General features: G+C 49.0%; 1 protein-coding gene across 3 annotated transcripts in view; it reads left to right on the top strand.

The window, feature by feature from the left end:
- Nucleotides 1-13,920, top strand: part of ACBD4 (acyl-CoA binding domain containing 4) — a 1,158,671-nt gene that overhangs the window by 950,971 nt on the left and 193,780 nt on the right. For all 3 annotated transcript variants that reach the window (XM_069634234.1, XM_069634235.1, XM_069634236.1), the window contains one exon: nucleotides 1,382-1,527. In XM_069634234.1, coding sequence (XP_069490335.1) covers nucleotides 1,382-1,527 — 146 coding nt within the window. The remainder of the gene's footprint in view (nucleotides 1-1,381; nucleotides 1,528-13,920) is intronic.

The following is a 13,920-nucleotide window of genomic DNA, read 5'->3' as shown; positions in this document are numbered from 1 at the left end:
TGGAGTTGAATGTTTTGGGGCAAATTATACATATTTCACACCTCATCAGAATTTACCTATACTTCACACCTACACTTCATACTCCCTCGTGTCAGAAACAAAACAATTAGAGCGACCTCTATGCGTGCAGGATCATGGGTACAGTAGACGTCGCACTCAGGATAATATCACAAACACGCCCAGTCGACGTCCCTTTTCTAACTTCGGAAACATGTGCAATACTCTGCACCTTCCACTAGATGTCGGGTTATGCAAAGCATGTGAATCTAAGTTGATACAAGAAATACGATTGTGGTAAGTAATGTATGCCATATGTGTATTTGAGAATATCTCTTATATATTCTGAGTTTCCAGAGAAAAAGAATCGAAACCTCATCATATATAATAAAATACAAGAGGAAAGAAAGACCAGGAGACATATTTAGAATTGCAAGTACTCATGCATGCTGGAAAAAAATGTACTATCTGCAGAGGATGTAGATTGAAAGGATCATTTTGCATAGCACGTACACATAATACATGGAACACTCCTGCTGATGCACAACTTTAAATTTAGTAAGCAAATTGTACTACTGCGGGTTAACAACTACGTGGCAGTCTATGAATAGCATTAAGCTAGTAAACTGATGCAAGCTGCAAAACCTATATCGCTTGTAAGTAGCATTTTTGTTACCAAAAGGAGGATGTTTAGACTAACCTAAGAATCACACATCTTTTATTGTATCTGATTTGAGCCCTCTCATACTCAGTCCAAGAAGAATAATTCACCTCCATGTGGGGCAGAGAGGAAACCTGTGGCTTTAATATTCTTCACCTGTTTAAAGCATTATTAAAGAAACATCTCTTGAACTCTTATATTTCTGACAGCAATGAAAACCGGTATGGAGGCTTATCCCTAAAGGCACTGAATGCAAACATTTTGTTTGCCAAAAATTAATTCTTAAACATTATCAAGATGACCATGAGAGGTTAGAATTCAGGTGTGGAGCTGTCTGCAACGTTTGCAGTTCTTATAACCAGTTTTATTCTTGGTAAGAGAAACGTGAGAGGAGTCCAAAAATAAGCATAGAAATACAAAGAATTTCCCACAAAACAAATTTGCTAAAGTGACCTGCTCAAAATACAAATCTTGGAGCCCACTATCAGACTTCTTTGCTCTTAAATTGCTATGCTGCTGTGGGTGTACTGTGGTTTATAGGAAACCAAGTGTTGATTACTTGAGGTCTTGTGTGATCAAATGATGTCCATTTACAAATGTCAATCTAGTTCATGTGTGTAGAAGCAAGCAAAGCATGTTATGCCTTCATCCTTCACATTCCTTTCAGTTCACAAAGTGATGCCTTCCGCTCATTAATCAAGTCTGGATATTATCTTCTTGTAGAGCTGCAGCAGGGAAGGGACATTGTGAGAGAAAAACTACACACCGAAACAAACGTTCATGTGACTGCTGCTGTGCGCAGGCTGCAGGAGGATATGCAGATTATCCAAATCCGGCTCACCCGCCTTGAGGGACTGGTTTCTGCTAAGGTAAAACTCTCAGTAAACAATGACAAAAATAATAAATTGACATCTCTTTTTAGTGTAACACCTCTCTGTGTTCATACATATGACCCTTGTTAGGCCGTATATGTCTGATCGCAAGAGGAAGTAGAAATATGATTCCCCCTCTTCAGTGAAATTGGTTAGCTCATAATAGATAATCTAGATTTGAACCCTCCATAGTGACCTTTAAGCATGCCACACCCTGTACCCTCTTCCTGGTTATATAGGTGTGATCTCTCCCCCATTCACCAGTAAAGCAATGGCACATAACTGGCAATTTATACATGGGTATAACTTCCCTGCTGGGTAATATGGAGCTGCCGCCCCTCCCATCAGCAACATAGTAATGTCTTAACCTCAAGCACAGTAGGATTGCCACCGGCTCTATATGGAAGACTTTCTAAAACCCCCAACTCCAAGGGAAATATAAAAATGACCCTAACCAGCAGTATACATCCAATTCCCATAAATCAATATAGGAAGGTCCCAAGAAACATTATGTAGGTGATCCCCCATCAGACAAATAGAAGTGTCTGACTCATAAATTAGTTTAGAAAAAAAGATAAGTTGAAGTTGCTGAATAAAAATATTTTGATTAGTAATCCAATGTTTATGATTAGCATATTTGTATAGCCTTACTTTCTTTTTGATTTTTTTTTTTTAAATTAGCATATTCAATTTTACAATACACCAGAAGAACACCCCTCCCTACCCCCACCCAGCTGGATGCCCACCCCCTTATCCCTTGCATGGTATAGATTGCAGTTCCTCTTGAAGAAAGAACAAAAGAGTTAATGAATGCCGAGCACACGCAAATGCTGTGAACAATACTAAAGATTCAAGTCAGTTTGTAGAAATTCAAGCACTTACGACTGGTCTTGTGAGAGTTTTTCATGATCCCCCTGAATCAAGTAAGTAATCCATTCCAGTTCAACAAAGTTCAACATTTTAACTAGACATTCTGCAAATAACGGTGGTTCTTTAGATTTCCAGTTCTGTGCTATGCCTAATAGTGCAGCCAATTGTAACATAACATAAGTTATACATTTTAGTTTCGAGGTACGTCTCCTACTCGGTTCCAGAATCAACAATAGCTTTGACTTCATGCAACTAGGTTTTAACACACCAAATATTTGTTTCATGCTTATATCAATTTCTGCCCAATATCCCGCCAAAACCGGACATTTCCACCAAACATGCCCCCAGTCTCCAGTTGCTCCACACTGTCTCCAGCATTGTTCCGATACAGAGGTTTTTAATTTGTGCAAGCGTGCCGGAGTGTAGTGCCATTGGGTTAGAAATTTATACCAGAATTCCTGTATTTGAATAAAGCGTGTATATTTGGGAATGTCTTTCCACACCCCCTCCCACTCATTTTGCGAAATTTGTAGACCCAGCGTTAACTGCCATTTTGTTTTATAATATCGGGGTCCTTAGGGAGGGGATTCATTCAGTATTGTATATAGGTTTGATAGTAGGGCTTTGTTGCCTGGATTCGTGGTAGCACATTTTTCAACAGAGGTCAACTCCCTAGTTGCTGCCTGTTTGACCGGAGGGGCCAGACGCCAGTGCCGCACCTGAAAATATTGAAAATGCTCCATTTCATTCAGCCCTAGATTAGTTTACATTGAACAAAAGATTTTGGGTCCTCACCCGTGAACATATCCCATAGTTTCAGATAGCCTACTTGTTTCCATTTAGGAAAGGCCCGAGGGTCCTGGCCCGGTGAAAAATGTGGGTTATAGAACAGTGGAGTAAAATGTGAGGGGAATGTCATAAGTATATGTTGCTTAACCACTGTGCCCAAAACCTCTTCCACTAGGTCTGTGATCTTACTCTTATGAATGTTTAGGGGACAATCCTTTTTATGAAGCCATAGGACCTCACCCAATTGTGCTCCCCCAACTGCCCGTTCCATCTGTACCCAGCTTTTTGTTGCGCATGTATCCCACCAGTCTTTTACTATGCAGAGTTGTACTGCTTGGTAACATTTCTGAAAGTTAGGGAGACCCAGGCCTCCATACACAATAGGAGTGGTCAGAACCTCATGTGCTACCCTAGGGGTTATGTTATTCCAAATATAAGCAGAGATCATTTTGAGAAGCGATTGGGGCCGGAATTCGCATTGGAAGTGCCTGAAAGAAATACAGTATTTTAGGGCGGATGGTCATTTTTATCACGTTGATTCGTCCGAGCCCAGACATCGATAATGGGCCCCACCTCTCAAGCAGGTTCATGATTGTTTTCGATAAAGGGGGATAATTGGCTTTGTATAAACCGGCTAAGGTAGAGGTGATAACCACTCCCAATAGCTTGATTTGATTTTGTGCCCAGCCAAATTGTGTTTAAGAACGCAATAAGTGTACTTGACTAGGAGGCAAAGATACATTTAAAATTTCTAACTTAGATTGATTTTTAAACCGCCCACCGAGCCATAATCCTTCAGTTCGCGCTCTACTGCTGGCAAAGATTTTGCCGGTTCAGGGGGGGCGCTAGTGAGCCCGACCAAGATGGCTGCAGGCCCGTGAAGCTCCACAGCACCAGCACTATCCAGTCCTTTATCCGGAAGGTTTCCAGACCGATAACTTGAGCAACAAAGCAGAATTAAGCACAGTACAGCAGCGTGATCCGGTAGAAGCAATCCCAGGAGAAATCGGAGTGGGAGCACCCTATCTGGGCGACGTCATCACAGTGACCGTGAGAGGCCCTGAACACAGTGCGGAAACGGAGGAGCACCACAGAGCCGGGTCGCCCATGCAGGAACCCTCATCGTCGCACTGTGCACAGCCGGCGGACACCCACCGAGCGGTGCGGCACGCCCACGTAAGAACCTCTGAGCGACCAGCAGTCACATAGAGCCGGAGGGGTCCTCCGTTTTCTCCAGGAAACCAGCCTGGCATCTTCTGGACACTATGCAGAAAAAGGCTCCAGCTGCACTCGGTGCCGCGAGGAGGAGCCTCACTCAGAGGGACCCTGCAACAAGTCTGGGAAGCTGCCGGTGAGAACCGGCAGACCGCCCGCGACCCCATAAAAGCCGGCAAGGACAGACTGGAGTTACCCATAGGGGTGCGACCGTCATACCGCCACACCGTGCATCAGGGGGGTAGGCGTGGAACGTTGATGCCAATTTCCAAGTGAGCGGAGCAGGGGCTGCGGTAAGCCGGGGCGTCTGCTGAATTCCGCGGCTGCCGCATGGACACCAAGTAAGTTCATAGGGGAGCACCTGAAACGGACAGTGCGCACCTCACCTATGCTTTAGGACTGGGCCATCATACGAGGGACAGAGCACCTCAGGGTGTTCCTGAACGTGCTGGGCTTGTTTAAATAAACTGAACCATAAAGCTGGAGGGCCCCTTATGTAACATCCATCCTGGAAAATACTGCGTAGCGAGGGGGGGAGCGCAGCGGAGCCGCGGAACATGCAAAGCGACCTGCTGACACTGGGCACACCTAACGCAAGCCAACCGCCCGAACTGAATCGTAATAGGAGGCCTGCCCACATGTTAGCCACAAGACATCCCCAGGTTATGTCTTAACAGTGGTGGTGGGCCTTGCGGGGGTGATGTCCATGTGGAACATGGGCACTGGCCTATAAGCACACCATAACGGGCCTCAGACCGATAGACTGACCACCCTATCACCCACAACACCACTGGAGAGACGAGGTGCACAGGGATTGACATGAACCTGAAGAGGATCGGAGGGAGGCACAGATCCTCGGATGGTGGCCCCAGGCAAACTAGATAACGGCAGCATCGAGGGAAACAGCAGAGTAAGGCTGCTAAGGACAGGGGACCCATCCACAAGGTTGACTCCCGAAGGAGCACAGCAAACCAACTGATTTAACCAGCACGACTCTCGAGGCCCGCAAAGACCCGAATGCAAGGAGCCAGATAACCAGATAACTGGGATAGTGGAGACCTGCAACTACTCAAGCAACTAAAATCAACTCGCCATAGCTGTGACAAACCAGCGAGAGGGGCCAGAGAGCGGCATGGCAATTGTGATCGGAACCCCTACCCTGGCACACAGGGGCTGAGGACGTGAGGAGTATAACTGGAATCAAACTCTCACGCACCCCAGACACCAGATCGTCCTCGAGATCAGACCAACGATATGTCCAAAGCCAGAAAGGGGGGCAGGCAACAAACGAAGCTGCCCTTTTAAATGGCCCCACACGCAAAGAACATTAGACCAATGGAGGACTCACCGGAGTCACAGCCCCCAACGCCCTCCCTGTACCCAGCAGCAGCATTCCAAGACATCAAGACCATGCTTACACAGCTACAATCAGGCATACAATCCCTCGATGGGAAGCTGGACGCTCTAACCTGCAAGGTGGATCATATGCAGGTTCGCTTGGACAAACATGGGGAGAGATTGGACGAGGCAGAAGGTAGGGTGTCGAGAGTCGAGAATGAATCGGCCTCCGTCTCCAGAGACATGACTGAGATGAAGAGGGCTCTAAAGCAGCTCACTGAGAGACAGGAGGACCAAGAATCGAGATCAAGAAGGAGCAACATCAGGATCGTAGGCCTTTTGGAATCATCACATCAAAGAAACATGGAGGCCCTGTTGCAGGGGATCCTGCAAGCAGCGTTGGGCCCTGAGGGGTTCTCACCACTATGTGTCATTGAGAGGGCACACTGAATACCGGGTGGAAGAAAACCAATCCCGGGGGCCCCACCCCGACCGCAGATAGCCCGCCTGTTGAATTTCCGAGACGGGGACACAGCTCTTCGGAAAGCACGAGAAAAAGGAAGAGTCTGCTACAAGGGGACACAATCAAGTTGTTCCCAGACTTCTTGGACAAAGTGCAGGCGTCCAGGAGGACATTTATTGTCGTCAAGAAACTGCTGCGAGATAGAGGCCTGAAATATGCCATGAAGTTCCCAGCGAAAACTACGGGTCGAGAATGAGGGACGACCTCTCTTTTTCCAAACCCCAGAAGAAGCCGCCTCCTTCCTTGACTTGCTGCCGAGAGGCCTGTGCCCGCGGGAGAACAATGACTGATGTGGCGCCTGTACACACCAAGGTTGCATGACACTAATCATAGGTCGGATCTAATTTCAGGGTTCTGAAAACCACACAACCATAGGGTGCGATGGAGGGTCGGTCCTCTAGCTGCCCCACAAGCGGAAGCTTAGTACCTGTTTGGGGAGATTGGGGAGCTGGAATGTTGGGGTATTCAGTGGAGGTGGCCAGTGGGAGTTCATATTTGGGATGAGGCGGGACGGGAAGGGGGAGTGGGAGGAGATAAACCACTGACGAGTTGGGGTTGTCGGTAGAGGAGGACGGAGCCATTGGTACAGGCGGAATGGAACACATGGACAAAGGGAGACGGCCTGAATGAACATTGCTGAGCGGGGCATCGCATGTGCCACAGTCGACCCATATACCTAAATGGGAACAGATCAAACAGACCCATTATGGCGACACTTAAGTTTCTAACCTGGAACGTAAGGGTACTCAACTGCCCCTTTAAAGGCCGGAAAGTCTTGCAATATATGAGACACCACCAGGTGGGAGTTGCCCTTTTGCAGGAGACTCATTTAACGGCAGAGTCAGAGTGGATTCGGGAAGAGCTGGGGCTGTCACAGGTACTTCTCCTCATACACAAGAGGAGTGTGTATTCTGATACACAGCTCAGTGGGATTTCGACTAACCAAGATCCTAAAAGATCAGGAGGGCAGAGCACTAGTGGTTCAAGGGATCATCCAAAGGAGATTGTACACCCTGGTTAACTACTATGGCCCCAATCAAGATACGACGGAGTACCTAGAGTATATTGAGAGACAGCTAGGAGGCATACCCGAAGGGGAAATAATATGGGCGGGAGACTTCAATGCTGGACAAGATCCCACCCGAGACCACACAGGGGGGACCCTGCGCCCGAATACTAAAGGATCCAGTAATCTCCAAGGCATGCTCTTAGTATGGGGGGGTTGTAGATGTGTGGATGGTAAGGAATCCAGAGACACGTCAATTTACACATCACTCTGCCCCTCACAACTCTGCATCGCGGCTGGACTTCTTCCTAACATCCTAAACAACCCTAGGCCAAACCACCGGTGTGGAAACTCTGGCCCGCATGCTGTCGGATCACACCCCCATCCTGTTAACCATTAACTTAGTCGGCCTCAGGAGGGCCAGACACTTGTGTATAGGCGCGTTACAAATGCCATATCATATCATATCAGACCCCCCTGGAAGTTTAAAAGCAAAGGACTCACAGATATAGGGCCTCATTACAACACCGCGGTAACCATGCTGGCAAAACCTGCACGGCAGCCGCCGGAGTTGCATTTTTACCGGCACCCGCGAATGGGCAAGAACCGGGTCATGCCGAGTTCGGCGGACCCGGTAATTGCCCATTTGCGGGTGCCAGCAATTAGGGACTCCCCATTCGGCCCTATAGGGCTGAATGGGACGTCAGATGCATCGGCACCATTCAGAATGGTGCCGGTGCATCCGACGTGCTGTGCTCGCGGGGTGCCGCTCTGCCCGCCAGGTCAGACCTGGCAGGCTGATAGACACCGGCGAGCACAGCACGTAGTATGGCGGTCCGGGAACTACGGTACCAGCATGCTTACCGGTACTGTAGTTCCCGGACCGCCATGCTTATAATGAGGCCCATAGTCTTTAGAGATGGGCTGACGGTGGCCATAGACTCATACTTTGAAATCAATGAGGGGTCCGTAGACTCAGTGGGAACTCTATGGGAGGGGTTTAAGTGTGTAATCCGAGGGGCGTGCATAACGAGAGAATCCGGGATCATAAGGCAGATCAGGAGAGAACTAGCTGAAAAGGAGGCAGCCATCAACGCCCTGCAGGAGGCCGCCCCTGCCCCCACATGCACCCAGCAAGCAGTAATAATGCAGAACCTTCAGGCGTTTCACACCCTAGCTCAGAGGGAGATAAAATACCTATGGGACAGGACGGCACCCTGGCAGTATGGGGAGGGTCAGGCACCAGGGAGGTCAATTTCAAGAGCGACCAGGATGGGAGGGCCATAAGGCAGGATAACGGCAATAGCCGATAAGAATGGGGAGGACCAGTTTGAAGACCTGAAAATAGTCCAGGAGTTTCAGAGATTTTACGCAGGCCTTTACTGTACTCAGGCGCACGCCTCCCAGGCAGACATACGCTCGTACTTGAATCAGGTAGGACTATACTGGTGCACAGATGAGCAGCGGGAAAAGTTGAACCGGCCGTTGACGTTGGAAGAGGACATAGGAGCAATTAAAGCCTTGCCATCTGGGAAATCTCCCGGCCCGATTGGTTTACAGCCGTATTTTATAAATATTACGTTGATAAACTGGCCCCTTACCTGTTACGGGTATACCAACAAGCCGTGGATACAGGGTACTTACCAGACTCTAGAAGGATTAGTTGTGAAGGTGCACTCATATTCTATTCAAATAAATCATGTAACTCTAAATCTGTACTGGTGGTACATCACTCTCAGGTGCTCCTTGTTAAGTCTGTGCTACCAGACTGAAATATGTGAACAAGGATGGTCCCCCGTAGTCTACGGGAGGCAAACAAGGGCACACTTAATCCAATACAATTGGTAAAAAAGTCAAGTATTCAAAATGAAGTGCCTTACAGAATTGTGTGTGTATGTGTATGTATATATATTTCTGAGGCTTGTGGAATCTGCTTAGATCACATGCTGTGCATAGGCCGACATCTAGTGGAAGCTGCAGAGTATTACAGTTTGTTTTTCGAAACTCGAAAATGGGCGTCGACACAGGGCGTGCCAGTAATACTATCCCTAGTGTGACGTCCACTGTACCCAAGATCCCTCACGCGTCTAGAATCCTCAGATTGTTTTTTTCCGCCATACTGGTCGGAAGCATTTTGCGGAGTCCCCTGGCCTTAGCCATACTTTTGCTAAAAATTTAAAGATAATTATCTATTGACATCCTTCCCCACCCCAACGTCGAACTTCAACAACTCGACGCCGGCTGGAGAAGAAATCGACCGTCGGCTGCTGCACGATGGATTTGGGCCTCGGAAGGCCGCTGGCCTCGGCCCGGGCCTGGTAGGCCGCTGGCCTCGGCCCTGCAAGTAGGGAGAGTGGGGGGTGGTACATACTCTACACTCTTTGTATATAGGTACACCTTATACATTTCCTACACTTAACAGCCCGCTGCCTCAAGGTGCGTATGGTGGGTACCCCTTTTCAATTCTGCCCCAAGTGCAATCGCAAATACCCTTGGGTCGACAGGCACGCCACGTGCAATCTCTGCTTGCCGAGGGACCACCCCGAAGCGAACTGCAGAGCGTGTAGTAGGTTTAAACCTAAGACACTTAAGGACCGTTCGACGAAGCGTTGGGCCCACCACGCCAGGCAGGCGGCCATGGCAGCGGAGGGCGCCTTCAGCGATGGCAGCGACGCCGTACTTTCGGAAGACCCCCGGCGACACAAGCGCTTCACATACTACACACACTAAACACACCAAGTCCAACCGAGACTCGACGACGTCGAGTTCTCGGAAAGAGGCACAGACAGAACGGTCCGATTCGGTGTCATCTGGGCGCTCTCGATCAAGATCGCCGCATGACTCCAGGCAATCATCCACTCTTGCCAAGAGTGCCTCGCTCCCTAGGCTAACAGAAGTTCGATCGTCGGAAGATGAAGACGACTTCCACCCCCAGGCCGCGCTCCAGGAGTCAGAGCCCGCAATTAAAGCCAGCGAGGCCCCACGCTCGAAGGACAGGGACACCTCTCCCGATCCTCGACGCCAGGCGTCGAAAAACTCCGGAGCCACTAAGGGACAGGGAAAACATTTTTCTACGCACGGGGAGGGGGGAAAACAGCAGAAGAAACTACCTGTACATTCTTCTACACCTATAAAACACTCCACCCCCCTAAACAGACAGACAAGCCCAGGTCTGCTGATAGGTCCACAACCAGCAAAGCTACTCAAGATAAATCCCATAGACTTGCTGAGAGAGTCATTCCCAGTTCCAAAAAATGGTCCAGTGAAGACATAGATAGGGTCATGTCAAGAATGTCTTCTTTGGCTGATTTTTATGACAAAAATCCAGAACATTTCCTCTCGTATGATCCACAAGGGGCCACACCCTCAGGCTCTACTGATCCAATCCCCCCGAGTAAGAAGGCCCGGTTTGAAAGCCCTATGAGGTCTGAACCCTTCGAGGTACAACCTTACGCAACTCCATACTCACGGTATCAAGGAGAGGCTTCCTTTTGTGAAGACCAAGAATTTGGTATAATAGAAGAGCAAACCGGGACGGGCTACTATGGGGATGATGAGGACCATGAAGAAGAAGAGGATGACCCGGAAACATACAGAGTAGATTCCCCGGTAGAGAACGAAGCCCCGGTTACCGACTCCCCGGTCGATAACCAACCCCTCCTAAATGAGGTTCTCGGTCGCGCAGCAGAACATTTCCACATTGACACCCACGGTGTACAGGACGAAAGGGACTTCGCAGAAGAGTTAGTGGGAGAAAGGAGGCCTGTTGCCCAGACCATCCCTATCCTTAAATCCATTCAGCGGACAATAGATCTGTCCCTGGTGAACCCAAACCTCACCAGAGCAGTCCATCCCAGGGTTGAAAAACTTTTCAGGGCGGCACAGTCTGACCCTCTCTATATAAGAGGACATCTGAAGCCAGACTCCCTAGTTGTCATCAACACTCGTAAGAGGGCTGGGACACCCTTGTCTTCGTCAGAAGCTCCTCCCGACAAGGAGAGCAAAAAACGTATGGTTTCGGCAGGAAGGTAGCCTCAACGTCCGCCTATCAAGCAAGGATTGCTAACTCCACCACCCTGTTGGCCAGCTACAACTGCCATCAGTGGGAAGAAGTCGCAGCTCTCATAGCCTCTGCTCCTGAACCGTTAAAGGGCCAATTAGCTCGGATTTCCGCAGAGGGTAGAGCCGTGTCTGGTTGCATTTTGAAAGCAACCTTTGACGCCGCAGACAACACAGGCAGATTGATAGCAGAAGGTACTGTTATCAAGAGACATGCGTGGTTACGGCAGTCTGGTTTTAAGGCAGAAACACAGGCATCATTGTTGGACAAACCGGTGGAAACCGATCTGTTGTTTGGTAAGGCGGTCGAAGATGCACTGAAAAATGCCAAGGACGAATACGAGACACTCAAGTCCCTTGGCCAGTTAACCAATAAACCCCCTAACCAGAGAGGGAATAGTAATTTTCGTCGCCCACGCGGCCAAAATTCCCAGAGAGGATTTAACTATTCCCAGGGGCAGGGTACACAGTGGAACAACAACCAACAGTCTAACCAGGGTTACGGCAGAGGTAATAGGAGAGGTCGTGGTAAAGGCAGAGGCAGCTCCAGCAAAGGAGGCGGCACGCCTCCACCAAAGCAGTGACGCTCAGTTCAGGGTCCCTTCTCACGCAACCCCAGTAGGGGGACGCATTTCAAACTTCACCCAGGCTTGGGAAGGGATCACATCAGACAGATGGGTGCTGTCAACAGTATTGTCTTGATCTCTGCTTCCAAAAGGTCAGGGTTTTCCCAACTCCCTTGGAAGCAGATCCATAACCCAGGTTCCGAGTGCCAACCAGTCCCAATTGGGACCTTTTGGACCCAGTCCTGGTGCCAGTGGCACCAGGCTCATAAATATGCCCAGTCCCAGCGCTGGAAGCGCCGGGCTCATAATGCTTGGGTGGACTTACCTTCAGCAGACCATGCTGCTTACTTGCCTGCCAGTTGAGCCTCTGATCCTCTTCTGTTTGGAACTACTTTTCCTGTTGGGTGGGGCTGGAGCCACTCCCTAGATTCAGAACACTGGAACTCTTCTGGAAGGCAGGAACTCTTTTCTTACCAGGAACTCTTTTCTTACTTAGGCGTGGCTGTGGAAGGAGACACCTAAGCACTACAGGAGGCTATTTAAACCACACCCGGTGGATGAATCTTGCTTTGCGTTATTCTGCAACCTCTGCAGCAGAACGCTCATCGTGTCTTCTGCATCCGGTCCTGGGCCTAAGGAAAAAGGCTTACCATCCTGAATCCAGTCTTCAGCAACACCTATAAAGACAAGAAAGAACAGGTTAGCATTCCGGCATCTGAAAGGCAAAGGCTTACCATCCTGAATCCAGTCTTCAGCAACACCTATAAAGACAAGAAAGAACAGGTTAGCATTCCGGCATCTGAAAGGCAAAGGCTTACCTACTCTTCGTGCGCTCCGGAGGTCTTCACGCTGCATTCCGGCATCTGAAAGACAAAACAAGGTGCGTTTAAAGACATTGGGGAACTTTAATACTCACGTGCCATTACTCCTTTCCACATCTAATCCAGTGGGTATTCCGGCACCCTGCAGCCGCTCCGAACTCGTACCTGCAAAATAAAAAGACAGTTAGAGCGCATAGTGAAGCAGGCAACAAGCGCTTACTTACGTGCTTCCAGGTGCTTCTATTCATCACACGGGCTCCATCTTCAACTCACTTCAGCCCGTCATCCGCCATCGCCGGAACCCTGCAAAACAAGAGACATCATTACTAAAGACTTTAAAGACATTTGAATGACTCGAAACTTACCGTTCGTGCAGTAAACGACGGACAGCAGTCCTCTGAAGTCAAGAGGCCTGCGCTACCTATCCAGTGAAGAAACTGGTTACAGCACCCTGCCCCGAGGCAGATGGAGAGCTCGGCATTCACTTACCTAAGGTGAGAGCGTTAACCTTTGGGGGTCTACAGGAGAGGAGAAGAGGAAAGAGATAGGGACACCCCAATAACCCCAGTTCATTAACCCCATATTTTCTATCTGCAGACATCTTACTCTACACGTCAGGCATACAGTGCACAGAGGTCCAGCCCAAAGAGCCAACCGGGTGCTACACATCACCTTTGAAGATACGGTAGTCGCCCAGTCAAGACCGGCGCCTCTGCGAGAATCAGGTGAGCGTTACAGAACGCAAAGCCTACCGCAAAACTCTCGCCCAGGCGCTATGGAAACCTCGGATACTGACCCCCTAGCCCGGTTACTTGGGGAACTAAGGGCAGAAGTGCATGCAGCTCGTCAGGAAACGAATGCTCTAAGAAGGGAACTAATTATTTCCAAGGAGAGAACAGACAATCTTGCTAGACAAGTGCTACAGTCACAAGCCGGACAGACCCCGTTACCCGCATCAGGGGCAAATCTTCCTTCAACATCCTCTATGAATCCAGTGCAGATCAACCTACCTGGGAATGTACCTCTGGCTCCGCCCGAACGATTTTCTGGTGACCCAAAGAGGTTTGCAGTATTTATCAATCAGTGCCGGTTGCACTTCTTATGCCAGCCAGCAGCCTTTCCAACTGATCAAGCAAAAGTAGCTTTTGTACTTTCGTACCTTAGTGGCAATGCGGCAGACTGGTCGATCCCTCTAGTTAATCA

The sequence above is a fragment of the Ambystoma mexicanum genome, chromosome 13 (assembly GCF_040938575.1).
Source record: "Ambystoma mexicanum isolate Mex_15411 chromosome 13, UKY_AmexF1_1, whole genome shotgun sequence".
In the NCBI taxonomy this organism is placed as follows: Eukaryota; Metazoa; Chordata; class Amphibia; order Caudata; family Ambystomatidae; genus Ambystoma; species Ambystoma mexicanum.
This window is presented reverse-complemented; position numbering and strand designations above follow the sequence as displayed.